This window comes from Podarcis erhardii (genome assembly GCF_964252035.2).
Source record: "Podarcis erhardii genome assembly, chromosome: 16".
Taxonomy (NCBI): domain Eukaryota; kingdom Metazoa; phylum Chordata; class Lepidosauria; order Squamata; family Lacertidae; genus Podarcis; species Podarcis erhardii.
The window spans coordinates 23,809,795-23,828,270 of NC_138514.1; the positions used below are offsets into that span (position 1 = coordinate 23,809,795).

The 18,476-nt window shown below is 44.7% G+C and overlaps 1 protein-coding gene across 1 annotated transcript in view; it reads left to right on the forward strand.

Annotated features, from left to right (window-relative positions):
- ADAMTS8 (ADAM metallopeptidase with thrombospondin type 1 motif 8) overlaps positions 1-18,476 on the forward strand; it is a 43,891-nt gene that overhangs the window by 13,184 nt on the left and 12,231 nt on the right. The window contains exons 2-8 of the mRNA XM_081843087.1: positions 9,360-9,599; positions 11,107-11,239; positions 12,314-12,481; positions 13,956-14,254; positions 14,722-14,905; positions 15,996-16,171; positions 16,860-17,035. Coding sequence (XP_081699213.1) covers positions 9,360-9,599; positions 11,107-11,239; positions 12,314-12,481; positions 13,956-14,254; positions 14,722-14,905; positions 15,996-16,171; positions 16,860-17,035 — 1,376 coding nt within the window. The remainder of the gene's footprint in view (positions 1-9,359; positions 9,600-11,106; positions 11,240-12,313; positions 12,482-13,955; positions 14,255-14,721; positions 14,906-15,995; positions 16,172-16,859; positions 17,036-18,476) is intronic.

The following is an 18,476-nucleotide window of genomic DNA, read 5'->3' on the forward strand; positions in this document are numbered from 1 at the left end:
TGTAAGTTGTGAAATGGTTCTGAGTGTACACACAATGGAGCTGCAGCCAGTTCTGACTCCCTAATGAGCTTAGATAGGTTTGAAAATATGTTGACGCAGCCACACTTTGGAAGTGTACACTGAACATGCTTGACATGTACCGACACAAGCCTGTGTTTTCAATCAAGGGTAGACTCAACTGGGTTTCTCCTACTAGGTTTTGTTCAATTTCTTCTTTCCCCTTTCTCTTCTTCCTTGAGAAACTACTCTAGAGAATCGTGTGTGGGGAGAGATGGCTCCATGACATCAGAAAAACTAATCAGTCAGCATATGCTAGCTCCATGATGTCACAAAAGCTGGCCATTGTGTGTTGTGTCATAAAGTCTAGCCAATCAGTTCTGCAGAATGGAAATTAATAGAACCAATTTCCTCCTCAGCTTTATCCAGGATTGACACCTCTGATTATATATGTCTGTACACACCAACAAAAGTGTTTCCTAGCTCAGCTTCTTCCCTAGCTACTTTAGACTCTTTAATTGGAGTTATCAGAGGCTGAACCTGGCACCTTATTTATGCTAAATATTTGCCCTCTGACTGGACCAAAACAATAGACATATTTAACTGAATATTTCAACCAAGAGTCATCAGCAAGCTCTAAGCTACACAGAAGTGCCAAGTGGATTATTTCCACTCTGTTTTACACAGGGGTCCAAGTGAATGCCAAGGATATGAATACAGTTCAGTGAGTCATGTTTTGTGGAGAATCTCTGCACTGTAGATTGTTAATCAGGTGCAACTGAGTCACTATAATAGTTCCGTTATTATTGTTACAAGTGGATTTCTGTTAAAAGAATCAAATGGTGATATTTAAAATTAGACTCTGACCCAAAGTTCGAGGTCAAACGCAGCTCAAACACTCTTTGGGTGGTCCTGAGGAAGCTGCAATTCCTTTGCCTCCATCATCTTTTAAGTGGTTTCAGTGAAGAGCTGCAATTGTTTGAACACATGGGAAGCTGAGGGACAACTGAGGAAGGAAAGCAGTAAAACATACGCTTTGCAGGTAGGAAGTCCCAGGTTCAAATTCTGGCACCTCCAACTAAAAGTAGCAGGTGGTGGCAAAAAGCTCTACTCCATCAGTTGAAACAGACAATAGTAGCCTAGATAGGTTCCCTACCCACAATATTTCTCATCCCGAAAGCCATATTCCCTTCTGGGCAACTTTCCTGGGCCCACATGCCAGTGGTGGGTGGGGCAGAAGCAAAGTCTATGCACACTCACACACCCCTCTATGTCCTCCATCCAGGGAAGCAAGAGTTTGAGGATACATTCTAGGCAGGAAAAACACTTAAGGGTGTGTGGCTTGGGAAGAGAGACAGAGGGCTCATCCAGACTTCCATTTGTGCCATGATTTGTAAGCATAGGTCCATGCTTTCCAGACACGGGTCTGAGCAGGGTTTCTTGTTTTTGTTTGGTTGTTGTTCTGCCAAACACTGCCACTGTTTACCACTGAATTGGAACAAACACTGATCCACAGAAAAACTGATTGACGTTTGTTCTGATTCAACAGTGAACAGCAGGTTTTCCTGAGGAGACCAAAAAACAAAACCCCCACTCAGACCTGTGCCTGGAAATCACGGACTTGTGCTTACAAATCATGACACAAATCAAAGTTTGGATGAGCCCATAGATGTTTGCCTGCAGGCCTGAGCAACTACCTTAAATCCTGGCAGGATCAACCTGGAGGTCTATGAATCTGGAAAAGTCAGCTCAAAAGGGTTGGGAAGAAGGATGCAGCAAAGAGGTTGGGAAGCTGGCAGGCAGGCAGGGAAGTGGTAAGGAGCAAGACAGATGAAGAATACCTGGAACAAGATTAGCAAGCAGAATGACAGCCTGGCTGATGTCATGACCATTAATAACCAGCTTTGGAGAAGTTGCTGGAGACAGAATTAGGGCTTGTCTACACTGCCCCTTGTCCTATGCCTAGAAAGCATGGGGGCTGAACAGTTTTCTGCTTGACCCATGCTTTCTAGGCACGGGTCCAAGCTGTTTTCCCCTCACCCTGCTCCTTTCCCAAGGGAAAACCCACTCTTTAGCTCTAAATCGGAACAAATGGCAATCCACAGAAAACCCTATTGCCGTCTGCTCCAACTGAGTGCTAAAGAGTGGCTTTCCCCTGTGGAAAGCAAGAGGAATTCTGCCTGCCTTTGGTGAAGCTCAAAGCCTGTGCAACAGATTTGTCTTCAGTTGAGAAAACAGGGCCAACCTGTCTTGAATCCAACTCCTCAAGAGTCCAGCCTAGTGAAATGTCCCTTCCATCACCAGCCCAAGGGGCTTCTTTACCCAGGTGGCTGTTGTTTACCCCAGAGCAGCCAGGTTCTCTCACTCTGGGGCCAGCCGAACCTCTTTGTTCCCCTCCTGAAAGAGAAAAGAGCTGAGGGAAAGGGTGTAAATAGACACCAGATGGTGGAACAAGTGAACCTAACCTCATAATCTTCATCAAATAGCTGTTTGCTCAATTTAGTTTACATCTTTGCCTTCCAGCTTTTTTATTTGTTTGTGGATTCAAGGCAGGGAAAAGGAGCCAGAGCATTTGTATGCAGGGCTGCTGGATGGGTGGAGGACAGGGGATAAGAAGAGGAGAAAAAAATTAAAGGATCTGTGCTGAGAAAAGGGGCCTCAGATTATGTAACGAGACATCAGTGATGTGATTGCTATCCACTGTCAGCCTGGAAAGAGCAGGAAGGACATAACCAGCAACCACACCAGTGGCTTGTGTGGACACTTGCCCTTTCTCTACTGCTGTGCACACACCATACATTTAAAGCACATTTAAAGCACATGAGTTCCCCCAAATAATCCTGTCTGCCATAGTTTATCTCTTACATAGCTACAATTCCCAGCATCCCTAACAAATTAAGAGTCCCCAGGATTATTTGGGAGAAGACATGTGATTTAAATGCACGTTGTGTACACAGCCTGAGTATATGTTGTATTGTCTTCTGCTCCATACATTAGGGACCTTGGGCCAGCTTCATACAATATTAGGGGTGGGTTCTGGTTGCTTATGGGAAATCAAACCATGCAGCTGCTAAATTGGCTCTTCGTGTGTAGCAAGAGCCATACAATTCAGGTCTATTTTAACGATGCAAAGTTTCATAGGCATAGTCAGCATTGCACAAGCAGCCCATCACATGGAGAGGCCCCACATGGTCTGGGTTCCTCCAGATGGTATCCACATTCAGACTGCCATAACCTCTGAAAAGGGCCTGATGAAATACATGGTAGGACTTTTTCAGACCAGGAGCCTCCAGATCAGACACTGGCTTTCCTCCTGTTTCACCAGGTTAGTGAAAGGAATAACAGGCATTTGGGCCACAGACCATAATCCTCTTGGCCTGGCAAACCAGGGCTAATCTGTTGCCATGTGTTGATGTCAAGTTCTCAGACTTCCCGCCTTCCTTTCATCTGGACATGATGTCACTGAGGGAGGCTGTCAGGGCCTTCCTCTGAACACCTTCAGCTTGCCTCCTGACCAAAAGACCCAGCTGCACTTGAACTTCAGAGGAGTAAAAGACATTCATCTGCAGTCCACATCAGGGCTGGCTAACCTTTGGCTCTCCAACTCCTTGTTAGATTTCTGTTATGCCACTGTGCAGTTTTTGGAGTCACAAGACTCTGTTGACATTCCAGACTGCTGGAAGTCTCACAGGAGACGGATGTTGAAGTTACTGGTTTCCTGATTCTTTGTTCCTGTTGTTCACTGTCTCTCACAGAGAACAGACGCATATTCTTTTCTGTCCTGCGTAGATAGAAATAAAGGTAGCAATGAGCACATATTTCCTGGCTCCGTCTGCTGTCCAGGTACTCTGCGTAATGGGGAGCATGCCTGAAGCCTCATTAAAGTCTTAGGTTGTTAATCACTGTCGATGGATTCCAAAGATACGAGGAGGAGGAGAGCTATTACAGCTCGGTTGTATGGAAGCTCCGACACTCCTATCATCTCTGACTGTTGGCTGTGCTGATGGGGGTTGGAGTCCAACAACAGCTGGATGGCCACAGGTTCCCCATCCCTGGCCTACACAATCATAATCCACTGACTGGTAGCAGATACCTTTCATTCAAAAGCAAGGCTGGCTATTTAAGAACTGGGCCCAATGTTCTAATCTCTTCTGTTTTGGTGTTAACTTCCCCGGCTCCAGTTGGCAGAGAAGGTGCATGGAGTAGGGAGTAGAACACAGTCTGCACAGTTGCTTCTAAGTATTATTGGTGTGCCTTAATTGAACAATTATGGTGAAGTCACAAAGGCAATAAGCTGACACAGGGAAGCACGTCTGGGAATGCAGGGTCCGTTTGCTGTTTCTCAATAGCCGCGTCGTTGTGTAACGCTTGCATTTTTCTATCATGAAGACGGTTCCGTGAGCCAGTGCCAAAAGAAGCCAGAATTCTGATAAGATGTTAACATCTGACTTAAACATAGCTGGAGTGTCTGATATATGAGGTCATCTCCCCACTGTCTCGTTTACCCGAGCAGGAGGTGCTGCAGGGTGAAGTCTCAAGATCATACGCAAATGGTCTGTGTAGTAAGACATCCCATTCACAAATGTGTCATTGGTGTGTATCGCCTACATCTCACAAAGGCAAGGCTTGCCATAGTACTCATTGGAGTCAGCCTTGCTGGGCCTCTTTGAAAAAGTTGCAGAAGAAAAGATCTGACCGAAGGTCCATCTGATCCATTGGCCAACCAGATAGGAGCATAGGAAGCTGCCTTATAGATGGTCCTTCTAGATAAGTATTGTCACTCTATACAAAGATGTGCTCTCCCACATTCTCCTACATTCCCAGCATGTTTGCACTCCTGTCTCAGTGACATCTACACTGGCTTGGTCGTGTCCTCAGAATGGAATATGGCAGGATCCCCAAGGACATGACCTTAGGAGAGCTGGCTTCAGGCACCAGGACCGTTGGCAGATCAACTCTGTGTTACAAAGATGTCTGCAAACATAACATGAAGGCTGGCAACATCAACCCCGCCATGTGGGAATCCCTTGCACATGACTGCAGTGCCTGGAGACAGGCAGTCAGGTTGTGCATCCATAGCAGTGACCAGAGGAGGAATGACTACAAGGAGAAGTGCAGAGAGAAGAAATGCTGTGGTGCATCTGCAGCTTCATCTGTCCCAGCTGCAACAAAACCTATCTCTCCCACATCAGTCTCTACCAGGGTTGGCAAGCTTTTCGGGGGGTGGGCCGGTTCACTTCACCACAAACCTCCTGGTGGGCTGGAGTGCATATGTGTGCACACGCGCACAAGACGGGGGGGGGCTTCTCTCTCTCCCCCCCCCCAGTCCCTCCTTGTCCCCCTGCCTACCTAGTGTTCTGCCAAGAGGCAGAGGCTGGTGGCAGCAGTGGTGGAGGAAGAATGAGCAGCCCAAAAGGGCTGCTTTCAGGCTGCTCGTTCCTCCGCCGCCGCCGCTGCCAACAGCAGCAAAGGTGGCGGAGGAGGAAGGAACAGCCTGAAAGGGGTGCTTTAGGGCTGCTCGTTCCTCCAACGACGGCAACAACAGCCTCTACCGCTCGCAAGGGCAGGCACAGGAGCCGCACTTGGCAGAAGCAGTAGTGGCACAAGCAGTGGGGGCAAACAGCTTGCTCCCACAAGGGGCTGCTGGAAATGCGGTCAGCCAGCTCAGCCCAGCCCCCTTCCTCCTTCCTCCTCTTGGCCACGCTCAGCTGCTGCTCACCCATTGACCAGGGTCTCAAACCTTAGCAGGCGATTGGCCAGCGATTTGCTACACTTGGAGGAGGGGGAGGTTCCGCCACAGTGAGGGAACAGGGGGGAAATATCAGCAGGGGGGAACGGTGCCCATGCCATGAGGAAAAAACCACGGATTCCCCTCATATCCAGCCCATGGGCCTTAGGTTGCAGACCTCTTGTCTCTACAGCCACAGCAGACGCTGTGACCTTCCAACAGTTTGATTTCACCCCCAAAGGCACACACCTCCATTGTCTCCCAAGACAAATGGATTCCAACCAACACCATGGGTAGCCAACATGGTGTCCTCCAGATAGACTACAACGCCCATCAGCCCAAGCCACCATGGCCAGTGGGCAGGAATGATGGGAATTGTAGACTGTGATATCTTCAGAACACGTGGGCAATCTCTGGTCTACAATGCCAGACAGCAAGTCTCCAGAGTTTCAGGCAGGGTTCTCTCCCAATCCTACCTTGAGATGCCAAGGACTGAACCAGGGAGCTTCTGCATGCTAAGCTGATGCTCTGCCCCTGGTGCCCCTGGAAAACTCACAAGCAGGATATGAAGGCAACAGCCTTCTTCTGCTATGCTGTGATTATTCTTTGGCAAGTGAAGCTTGTATTTCTCACTGTTTAAGTTTGGCACCCAAGGCAATCCTGCTGAGATTGCTTCCACTTGGGAGTTCTTGAGTGGAGCCTGTCCCTGCTGAATGTGGGGCTTTAAGTCAGCACCAATCAAGCCCCATTTTTGGCAGAGATCAGCTACGCTCCAGAGTTCCTGACTGGAAACTCTGGAGTGTAGCTAATCCCATGCTGGCTTGAAGTCAACACCAATCAATAAGAGCCCCTCCCACACAATGAAATTAGACTCAAATGAAGCATTCTATTGCAGCCAATAGAACAGGTTGCAGTGTGTGGGTGTGTGGGTGGGTGTGTGGGTGTGTGGGTGGGTGTGGGTGTGGGTGTGTGGTGCCCTCAACAGTTTCCCAGCTTTGCAAATATGTCCACAGCCCCCCAATATTGGCAACCCTTATAACCATCTCTCTTTTTTAACTGCTTCTGATCTCTTACTTGTGGTACATTGCAGTTCAGACAGTAGAATTATCGGTATCAGGGGGGGATTAGGGGTGTCAATTATCTTTTGATGCCTTCCATTTCTCTTGCTGTGTTCAACTGTATTTCCCAAGCTAGGGAAAACCATGTCACTAGTAGCTAGAGATGAAGGAGAAATTCAATTCAGTTCACATGCAAGACTCACCTGAAACAATGTGTGGACCAACCCAACACACAGACATCCTTCAAAGTTTGCACTTCTGAATTTTGCAATGCAGTTCTCCAGCCAAGCAGCATATATTTGAGTAAAATGTCATGAAACGCACAAATTAGTGAATATATTGTACCAAAATGCATATTAGGGAGAATGGCTTTGCAAAAATACAGTTAGGCAAAATTGCATTGAAAATGTGTATATTCAGAGAAATTTGCACCTAAATAGATTAATTTTCAGGAGGACATTATTATTATTATTATTATTATTATTATTATTATTATTATTATTATTGCAAACCAACATAAAAATGTGGAAAACTAAGCTTAAGATTGGAAAAACGAGAAAGGAAGAGAACTGAAATTGCCAGATTTTCCCATCGCAACTAGTATCAGACACAAAGTTTCAGGGATGTGGGTGGCACTGTGGTCTAAACCACTGAGCCTCTTGGGCTTGCCGATTGGAAGGTTGGTGGTTTGAATCCATGTGAGCTCCCATTGTTCTGTCCCAGCTTCTGCCAACCTAGCACTTCAAAAGCACACCAATGCAAGTATATAAATAGGTACCGCTGTGGCGGGAAGGTAAATGGTGTTTCCGTGTGCTCTGGCATTCATCACAGCCCTCCGTGCGCCAGTAGCTGTTTTAGTCATGCTGGCCACGACCCAGAAAGCTGTCTGTGAACAAACGCCAGCTCCCTCGGCCAGAAAAGTGAGATGAGTGCCACACCCCATCCGTTCAGGGATCCTTTACCTTATGAAGTTTCAACAGGTTATCTTAGGCTAGACAATGCATCTTGTTGAGTCATTAAAGAAGAGAGCATCTCGCTGGGGGGTCGCCATACAAAGGCTTCTGGAAAGTGAATAGTCCTCTTTACTGAAGGCAAATTGATCCTGTAAGGCAAACATTTGCTGTAGGTCCAGTTACAGATAGGTAGCCGTGTTGGTCTGCCATAGTCAAAACAAAACAAATTCCTTCCAGTAGCACCTTAAAGACCAACTAAGTCAGTTCTTGGTATGAGCTTTCGTGTGCATGCACACTGTGTATCTGAAGAAGTGTGCATGCACACGAAAGCTCATACCAAGAACTGACTTAGTTGGTCTTTAAGGTGCTACTGGAAGGAATTTGTTTTGATTTGCTGTAGGTGACTCTGTAAAGCAAACAATCCTATGCAGATTGTTTTGGAGGGGTGGGAAGGAAGTCACAAAAAGAAGGGTGGCTTAAATTATTTGCACCCAAGATTAAGCTGTCTGTTACATGTCTCTGGACATATTTTCTTTGACAGCTCAGTACGCACATTCTTTGAAACTTTAAATTACCTTTCAGTTAGAGTGAAGGCAAAAATGGCTTGGAATCAATATTTTAAATACAATCTGTGTGGTAACTCCTTCACCCCCTACTCATTGTGTAAAGCACAATTCGTACTCCAGATATGGCTGACTCCAACTCCCATCAGCAGCTGTCATGACTGTCCATGGTCAGGGATGATGGGAGTTACAGTCCAGCAACATCTGGAGCGCCACAGGTTCCCAGTCCCTGCTCTAAGGAATATTTAAGAGCAACCAAAAACACAACTTGCCCCTCTCCTTTTTGTAATGCATTTTGGAGACTTCTGTGCCAGCTCATGGCTTCCAAACCAAACCCTCAAAATAGATCCTTCTGTTGTTAAGAAACCTTAAGAAGCCTTTCTACTTGGAAAAATAGGATTGGAATTGCCCCAAAAAGATGTTAGATTGTTTTTGTATGCCACTACAGCAGCAAGACTGCTATTAGCTAAAAATTGGAAATCTCAAGAAATACCAACAGTAGAAGATTGGCAGATGAAGATGTTGGACTTTTTGGAGCTAGCCAACCTGACTGGAAGAATCCACAACCAGAAAGGAGAAGATTGGATGAAATTTAAAGAATATTTAGCCAAATATTGTAACATAAGATAATCTGAAGTCACTTGAAAATATTAAATAGGCTTAGGAATAAAATAAGAATGGTTTGTTAAGCATTATGGATTTTGAACATCAAGAAAGACTAGAAGATAGTAAATTGAGAGTTAATTTTATTTTTAGAAAGAAGAGGAGCGCTGTTACAAGGGATATAATGAAATTCAGTTAGGGGGGATTCGAGGAAGTCATTTAACAATGGAAATTAAAATGAACTTTAGAAGGAATATGTGTTTATATATTTTATATTTTTTATTTTAGTATTGTAATGTGTTTTCTTTTGTATGTTTTATGTTATATTTGTCAAAATCAATAAAAAAATTGAAAAAAACAAAAAACACCCCTCTGTAGAATGCAGAGTATCACCCCCTGAATGAAGAATGAGATATCATCCCCTGCCTTGACCCCCTTGGCTGCTTCTATGTTTCAGAATCACATCCTCACCTTGATGTCTGTGGCTGCTCAGATCTACAAGCACCCCAGCCTGAAGAACTCCATCAGTTTGGTGGTGGTGAAGGTGGTGGTGGTGGAAGATGAGAAGGTTGGGCCAGAAGTGTCTGACAACGGAGGGCTCATGCTACGGAACTTCTGCGAGTGGCAGCAGCAGTTCAACCCTGCAAGTGACCGTCTCCCGGAGCACTATGACACGGCAGTCTTGTTAACGAGACAGGTGTGTAGACGCTTGCAGTCAGGTGTGTAGGCAGAATTGCTCAGAGGCCAACGTTGTCTAATCTCCCTGCAAACAAACCAGGGTGAAGGTTCAATAAAGAGGTCATCTGGAAGCACCATTTGTTACATTGCCATTTTTTCCTCTTTGCAATAGGCAACCAGAAAAATGACCGTTAGAAGTCTGAACTGTATGCAGAGTGGGAAACAGCATCTGCATTCATATCAAAATGTTTGAGATAAGAGAATATGCTTCAGGTTGAGCGTTTTCAGGTTATGCTCCGCAGTGACCCGGAAGTAACAGAATGTGTTACTTCTGTGTTTCACTGCTCACGCATGCCCAGATGCTCAAAATGACATCATGCGCATGTGCGGAAGCGCCGAATCGCGACATGCGCAGACGCAGGTTGCGTTTGCTTCAGGATGCAAACGGGGCTCTGGAACAGATCCCGTTTGCATCCAGAGGTACCACTGTATTAGGGATGACACACACACACCAAATACATAAGGCAGGCATCCCCAAACTCGGCCCTCCAGCTGTTTTGGGACTACAACTCCCATCATCCCCAGCTAACAGGACCAGTGGTCAGGGATGATGGGAATTGTAGTCCCAAAACAGCTGGAGGGCCGAGTTTGGGGATGCCTGACACATGGGTTTGTTTAGAAGGCTGGACTAACAGGAAGATTGAAAACAATACCATTTGATAAAATAATATAGCAAAGCCAGCAACTGAAACACACAACAAATCGCTAAGAGAGGAAGGGAGAGAGTGGTGGACTCTCCTTCACTGGAGGCTATCTGCTAGGAACTCTTGAGCTGTGATTCCTGCATTCCAGGCAGTTGGACTCGATGACCTTGGGGGTACCATCCAAATCTAAAATTCTGCAATTCTACGAAAAAACCCTCACAGTAGCTTAAAAGAATTAACGAATTCCAAGAAGTTCAAAAAGCCCTTGGAGAATGACGAGGCCTTTCCCTGGCACTAAAAAGATAACAGAATAGCTATTAGGTGGGCCTCCTCACTATTTGCTTTTAAAAAACAGGATTTGTATACCGCTTAATTGATGTGGGGGTTTTTAAAAAGACAAAACTCTCAGTGGTTTACATGAAATATACCTTAAAATTATTGGTAAAAACCAGAAGTTAAAAAACAAGTTGACCTAAGAAAAACCTCAGGGCTATAACTTTTTTTAAAAATCCCAATCTGGGATTCAAGGCAACTTACAATTTTAAAAACAATTTTAAAACACAAAGTAATAAAAACAACGTAGTTAAAAACAATAGTTATAATACAATAAAAACACATTTAGAACCAGCATTAAAATACTGATTGCCTTGATGCTGAGGGGAAGGCAGTTCCAGAAGGCAGGTGCTGCCCCACTGAAACATCAGTTCCTTTCAAGTGTGGAACGATCTGTTCATTTACATTGTTGTGTGAGAGGTCCATTGGGGGTGATGGTGGCTCTGTTTCCCTTGTGTACTAGTTTCTGTTTCATTTTCTCACTCACAGGATTTCTGTGGACACCAGGGTTGCAGGACTCTTGGAGTGGCTGAGACAGGCACCATGTGCAACCCAAACAAGAGCTGTTCTGTGATCGAAGATGAGGGTCTCCAGGCAGCCTACACCTTGGCCCATGAACTAGGTAGTTACCATGCCCATATTGATGTGCACAGCAGGCGGGAGGAAGCCCATCATAGTGCCATTCTTAAAAAAAAACACCATCACCCTTTTCTAGCCCTCATAGTTGGAAATATTAACTTGCATATATTTAAACAATGACTGCCGAAATTTAGGAAGCCAATGGAATCTCAGAAGCTGTCTTTTACGGAGTCTGAACACTGGTCATCTGTTTCAATATTGTCTGCACTGACTGGCACTGGCTGCCAAAATATTTCCCCAGGCCTGTGATGAGAATTGAACCTGAATTGAACATGTCTGCCTGCATGACATGTTCTCAATCACTGAGCTACAGTTGTTTCCCAAGTAGTTGCTGAACAAGTTTTTCATTGCCATGTGCACTGCTGCAAAAATAGAAAACCTGCAGCTTTGCAAAACGCAGGTTTCAAAATTCAGCTTTTCTTATTGCATAATGGGGATAATAGGGATGCGGTGGCGCTGTGGGTTAAACCACAGAGCCTAGGACTTGCCGATCAGAAGGTCAGCAGTTCAAATCCTCGTGACGGGGTGAGCTCCCATAGCTCAGTCCCTGCTCATGCCAACCTAGCAGTTCGAAAGCACGTCAAAGTGCAAGTAGATAAATAGGTACTGCTCCGGCGGGAAGGTAAACAGCGTTTCCGTGCGCTGCTCTGGTTTGCCAGAAGCGGCTTAGTCATGCTGGCCACATGACACGGAAGCTGTATGCCGGCTCCCTCAGCCAATAAAGCGAGATGAGCGCCGCAACCCCAGAGTCGGTCATGACTGGACCTAATGGTCAGGGGTCCATTTACCATTTAATGGGGAACATGGCACTGAAAATCGAAGCTTTGTTTTAGGGTAACTTTTTATTTTCAGTGGCTTTTTTTGTACAGGGTGAGCACAGCTTTCAGATGGCAGACTTGGAAAAAAGTTTAGTAGGGTATTACAGCACTTTGTTTGGGGATGGGAGAGACAGTTGCAAAGGAATTTAGGGCAATGAAGCCATCTCCAAGGACCATTATCAGTTCAGAAAGGCAGGAATAGCTCATTCACCTCCTGTTTCTATGCTCTTTCATTCCAGGGCATGTACTCAGCATGCCTCATGACGATTCCAAGGCCTGTGAGAAGAACTTTGGGACCTTAGGGAAGCATCACATGATGGCCCCTCTGTTCATCCACTTAAACAAGACTCTGCCATGGTCCCCTTGCAGTGCCATGCACATCACAGAATTTCTGGATGGAGGGCACGGTAGGTATCAAACTTGCTATCCTTTTCAGATGTCTGCTGGGACAGTCCCATTGATGCCTATCAATCTTTTGAGAATGGCTATTAGAAACTCCTTGGTAATGTCAAGATTACATCTCAGGGTACACCCTCCTCTGACAATATTGTGGTTTCTCCCTCTTCAGTTGCACAAGGCATTTAGTCAATGCCAAACTCAAGATCGGCCATGTGTCAGAATCTGAACACTTTTGCAACTTTTCATGTGCTACAGTTTTGTGGTTTTAGGACAGGTAAAGCAAAGTACTTCTTCATGCAGTGCATAGTTAAACAGTGATGGTTGCTCCCACAGGAGGTAGAGATGGCCTCCAGCATGGATGGTTTTAAAAGAGGATTGGGCATTCCCCCCCCCCCATCAATAAAAAAATCCCATCAATAAAAGAATGGCAAATTAAACTTTGTGAATATATAAATTTGGCAAGATTCACAGCATTCTTAAGCATAGCTGTCAACCTTTCCCTTTTTTTAAGGGAAATTCCCTTATTCCAAATAGGATTCCTCGCAAGAAAAGGGAAAGGTTGACAGCTGTGTTCTTAAGGGGACAATCAGACCAAAAATTAGCAAAAGAATGGGATTGTGTTAAAGAATATATGAAAAAAACATTGTTCTGGAGTAAGTATATCGGTATGTAACGAATTAAGCTTTGCAGGGTTAAAGAAATTAAAAAACGGTGCAAAGGGTATAAAGACAGAGGTAATTTACATTAGACACAACAATTCAGAAAGATTAAAAATTTTGAGGTCTCAAAACAGAGGAAGGAAGTCAATATCTGTATATGTACAGAAGTAAATATGTGTATATGTACGTAAAGATTATGATGATGATGGTTTTCTCTGTAGGTTTGTGTGTGTGTGTGTGCGTTTGTTTCTGTTTGTTTTGTTTTGCTTTATTTTTGTTTGTTTTTTTCTGGATTTTAACTTTGTAATTTTTGTCGTAATTTTGCATTGAAAATTAAAAATTAAAAAACAGAGGATTGGGCAGATTTATGGAGGAGAGTAGGTGGCTATTAGCCATTATGGTTGGAGGCATCAATGCTTCTGAACACAGTTACTGGAAACCACAGGAGGGGCAAGTGCCCTTGTGCTCAAGTCCTGCTTGTGAGTTTCCCACAGGCATCTATCTGCTTGGCCACTGTGAGAACAGAATGCTGGACTCATTGGGTGATTGGCCTGATCCAGCAGGTTGTTCTTATGCAAGGAAATCCTTAGCTTCTCTAGATTTGGTGATATTTCCAATTGTTATGTACGCGATTTGACTTTGGCTGTGCAGTAGCTGGGAAGCTGATTCCGTACACATTTAAAGGCATACCTACCTGATTCACACTTTCCTAAACAATATGCGAGCCAAAATACAACCATCCTTTGAAATCCTTATTATTCATTATTGAAATGAATAAAAAGCAGCCTTTGGTGTGACCTTCTTTACCTCTCTCCCTCACCAGGTGACTGCCTGCTTGACAAACCTGCCGAACCCATTGCCCTCCCCACAGACCTTCCAGGCCAAGTCCCCCTATACAACCTTGATCATCAGTGCCAGCAGATCTTTGGCAAGGAGTTTCGACACTGCCCAAACACCACGCAGGAGGACATCTGTTCCCAGCTCTGGTGTAAGCTGGAGGCAGGGGAGCGCCTGTGCCACACCAGGAATGGCAGCTTGCCCTGGGCAGATGGGACACCCTGTGGGGCAGAGAAGATGTGTTTGGATGGACACTGTGTGGCCCAAGACACAGTGATGCCTGAGGTAATCATCTAGTGAGAAGCAGGCAGCCCACCTCTTACTAAAGGCCAAATAACACGTGAATAACACAGTTTCTATGACCTCTCCTCCAAACAGGGTGTGTACCCCTTTCTCTTCCTGCCATTTCAAAATTATAAACACAGGAACACCTTCCCACTCACATGGAAAAATATACAGGGATCGTGTATCTTCCCTTCATGCCTGATATTATTATCATCATCATCATCTTATATTTAACTAAAGCATGCAAAAATTTCTAATTGCTATACAAATCCAGTAGACATGATACAAAAGGAAAGAGGACCAGGGAGGGAAGAGGGAAAGCCAGCATTGGAGCAACTTCCCCATTGCTGGCCAATGGATGGGGGCAAGCTGGTCTTCTGCCTGCCATGATGATGGGGGCTGGGGCAGCCTCCCAATGGCAAATCAGCTGGAATCAGGGCCTTAACTCTGGGATTTGTATTTTGCAGCCGGCAGTGGATGGAAACTGGGGACCCTGGAGCCCATGGAGGCCATGTTCCAGGACATGTGGTGGAGGAGTGCATTTCTCTGAAAGAGGGTGTGACAACCCCACACCTAAGAATGGAGGCAAATACTGCGAAGGCCAAAGAGTCAAGTATGAATCATGCCACACTGAGGAATGCCCACCGAATGGTAATCAGCTGTTTCCCGGCAAACCTTAATTCCCACTGACTCCAGAAGGAAGAAGCAGAGCTGACCCCACCCCAACCAAAGGGAAATAGCTTGTGACAAGAATGCAACCATTGTAAGGATGGGCAGGAAGCTGTTAAGATATCAGCTAATATATTGTAAGGGTTAACTACACTGCAGACATTTGTCAGTTTTATATTGCTTTATCTGTCATCAATCCTGGGATTTTTAGTCTAGTCAGGATGCAGAGAATGACCTGTTAGAGATCATTAATATTGCCCCCCCCCCCAGAAAACTACAATACTTGGGGTCCCTGGAATGACAGAATGACTATTAACTTAGTTTAAGGCCAAATTCACACTATACAATTAAAGCAGTATGGTATCACTTTAAACAATCATGGTTTCTCCCAAAGAATTCTGGGAGCTGTAGTCTGCTATTGACTGCTAAGAGTTGCTAGGAGATCCCTATTGCCCTCCCAGAACTACAGTTCCCAAAGTTCCCTGGGAGGAGGGATTGCTTTTTAAGCCACTCTGAGGATTGTAGCTCTGGGAGGAGAATAGGAGTCTCCGAATAACACTCAACACACTTAACAAACTGCAGCTCCCAGAATTCCTTGGGGGAAGCTGCGACTGTCCAACACAGAGCTTTCCAAACTGTGTGTAGCGATGCATTAGTGTGTTGGCTGCAGTGTGAAGGTGTGTCGGGCAAGCTCCTCCTGGGGCTGGAAAGGGGTTAGTTTAAGCTCTGGTTTGCTAGTAAAACTGAATTACTGTGTCGTGAAATGATGCATGTCTAAAATGTGTGTCACCAACATGAAAAGTTTGGAAAGCTCTGGTCTAACGTGATAGCATAGCGCTTCCAATGTATGATGTGAACATGACCGATGGCTGCAGTCTAGCTCTGCCCTTTAACACGAACAAGATCTTGCTTCGGAAGCATGTCACAGAGAACCCTAGATGGCTTTAAAAGAGGATTAGGAAAATTCATGAAGGAGAAAGCTATCAATGGCTACTAGCCAGGATGGCTATGGCTGTTTTTCTGGGCTTCCATGCCTTCGTGTGCAATCAGATGCCTTTCCTTTCCTTTGCAGGCAAGAGTTTTCGAGAACAACAGTGTGAAAAGTATGACAGTTACAACTATACAGACACAAACGGGAATCTGCTGGAGTGGGTCCCCATGTACACAGGCGTGTCACCTCGAGACCGCTGCAAGCTGTTCTGCCGGGCTAAAGGGGGAACCCGTCAATTCAAAGTGTTTGAGTCCAAAGTAAGACTTGCTCTTTGCTCTGAGAGTAACCTCAAAATCCCTTCGAGCAGTTACAGCACTTTAAAAAAAATATATATTATTCGACTTTCCACAATTATAACAAAAAACACAAAGCAGAATGACACACAAAAACGGGGAAAAAACGGGGGGGGGAATACATCAATGAACGAAAAAAGAAAAAAGGAACAATAAACAAATAAACAATAACAACAAACTTAATTCTTTACAAATCCAACCTTTTAAACATCTTGGTTGACTTCCTCTAGTCCCTCCCTTCTGAGTTTCCTTGTAGTTGAAAGTAACAGCTTTCCAATATCAGTATTAAACTAAAACAATTTCCAATTATAATCCATCTTATTCACTTTTCTTAATATTCTAGTTATAGCACATTTGAGCTTCTTTTTGCAACTAAACAAAAAAGCAAAAAAAATGAATTATGTGCAAACTGTATGTACATTTTAGCAGACTGGGGTTATCCTAAATCAGGCATCCCCAAACTCGGCCCTCCAGATGTTTTGGGACTACAACTCCCATCATCCCTAGTTAACAGGACCAGTGGTCAGGGATGATGGGAGTTGTAGTCCCAAAACATCTAGAGGGCCGAGTTTGGGAATGCCTGTTCTAAATCATGGTATCACAGAGAAGGGCAACGGAACCTCACTTTGCTCTCGCTTTGTTTTTGTTTCAGGTAGCTGATGGGACCCTCTGTGCACCCGACACCCTCTCTGTTTGTGTGAGTGGGCAGTGCATCAAGGCTGGCTGTGACCACATCATTGGCTCGCCCAAGAAGTTAGACAAGTGTGGGATTTGCGGTGGCAACGGCTCAACTTGCAAGAAAATATCTGGCTCACTCAACAAATCTAAGTACGAGGCAGACCAGGGCAGCTTGAGCCAATCCTAGTACTGCGAAGGAGGGAGATGGTTGGGCGAGGGCAGGGTAGACCAGAGGAAGACTGAATAGGAGGTGATGGCTGACCTGATTCCTTGTTTATTATGGTTCTGGAGCTGGATTTAAAGATGGTGCTGCAGAAGCACAAAAATCATAGATCAAAGGGGAAAGCTCATAGCTTTGCATGTAGAAGGCCCTAGTTTCAGTTCCTGGTGTCTTCAGGCACAGCTAGGAATGTTCCCTGTCTGTATCCCTTGAGAGGCACTGCCCATCAGTGCAAACAGTAATGATAGATCAACCGATGTATAAAGCAGTTTCCCTGCTGAGGACAGGGGAGGGTCTCTTTGCAGAAGGGGCCATGGTCCTTTATGGAATATCATTTTTTAGCTGAAGAAATTTGTTGTACTGTTTCTGGAGTTTGTAGGAATGGTGTTATTGTTTTGAGAGCTTGTGTATTATTCCACTTTTATTTTGTATGCTGTTTTGATGGCTTTCTGCTGTGAAGTAGGATAATAATAATAATAATAATAATAATAATAATAATAATAATAATAACAACAACAACAATAATAATAATAACAACAGCAGCAGCAGCAGCTCAGTGACAGCATCTGCTTTGCATGCAGAAGATTCCAGGTTCACTTCCCAGTATCTCCAGGTAGGGCTGGGAGAGAACCCTACCGAAAGCCCAGGAGAGCTGCTGCCATTCAGTGTATGTTCCTACCAGTGGGGCATGGGCTGCGTAACTGAGCTGGGGAATCCAGAAACAGCTCTGGTGTGCAAGCAAGAACAAGGATCTGCCAGCTACCATTGTTAAAGATATGTCAGCCTAGTTCTCTAGTGAGATACAAACCTTGAAGTTCAGGCAGATAGCAATATTCTTTCAATACTTCATCCAGGCATTTGAGATAGGAATATATAAAGGAATTGTTAAAAAAAAAAAAAAGGCATTGCATTTATGATCAAAACACATTGTTTTTGCCCTATCTGTTCAATTCCCTCTTTTCTTGGGAAATGAAGTGTCTCTCTAGCTTCTGCTACATTTCTAGGATGCTGCACCTGATGCAGCAACAGCCCTAACTGCTTCTGAATTATCACCTCTCTCTCCCCCACCTCCACGAATCCTGGGACTTACAGGTTTGGTGAGGGTGCTAGGCATTCCCTTAGCGGTCCTTTGTCCCCTGACATAGCCACAGTGTCTCGGGGTAGCTTGGGAGAGATGACAACTTAAGCCAATTTCATTCTGTGGTAGATAGAATACATATTCATGACTTATTTTATTATTTATTTGGAAATATTTATTTCATGCCACTTAATTTTTAAAAGCATTTGCATAAAATGGTATGAAATAATTATTTAAAATTTGAAATAAAAACAAGTCTTTAAAAACCACGGACGTAACAAAATTATCTGACC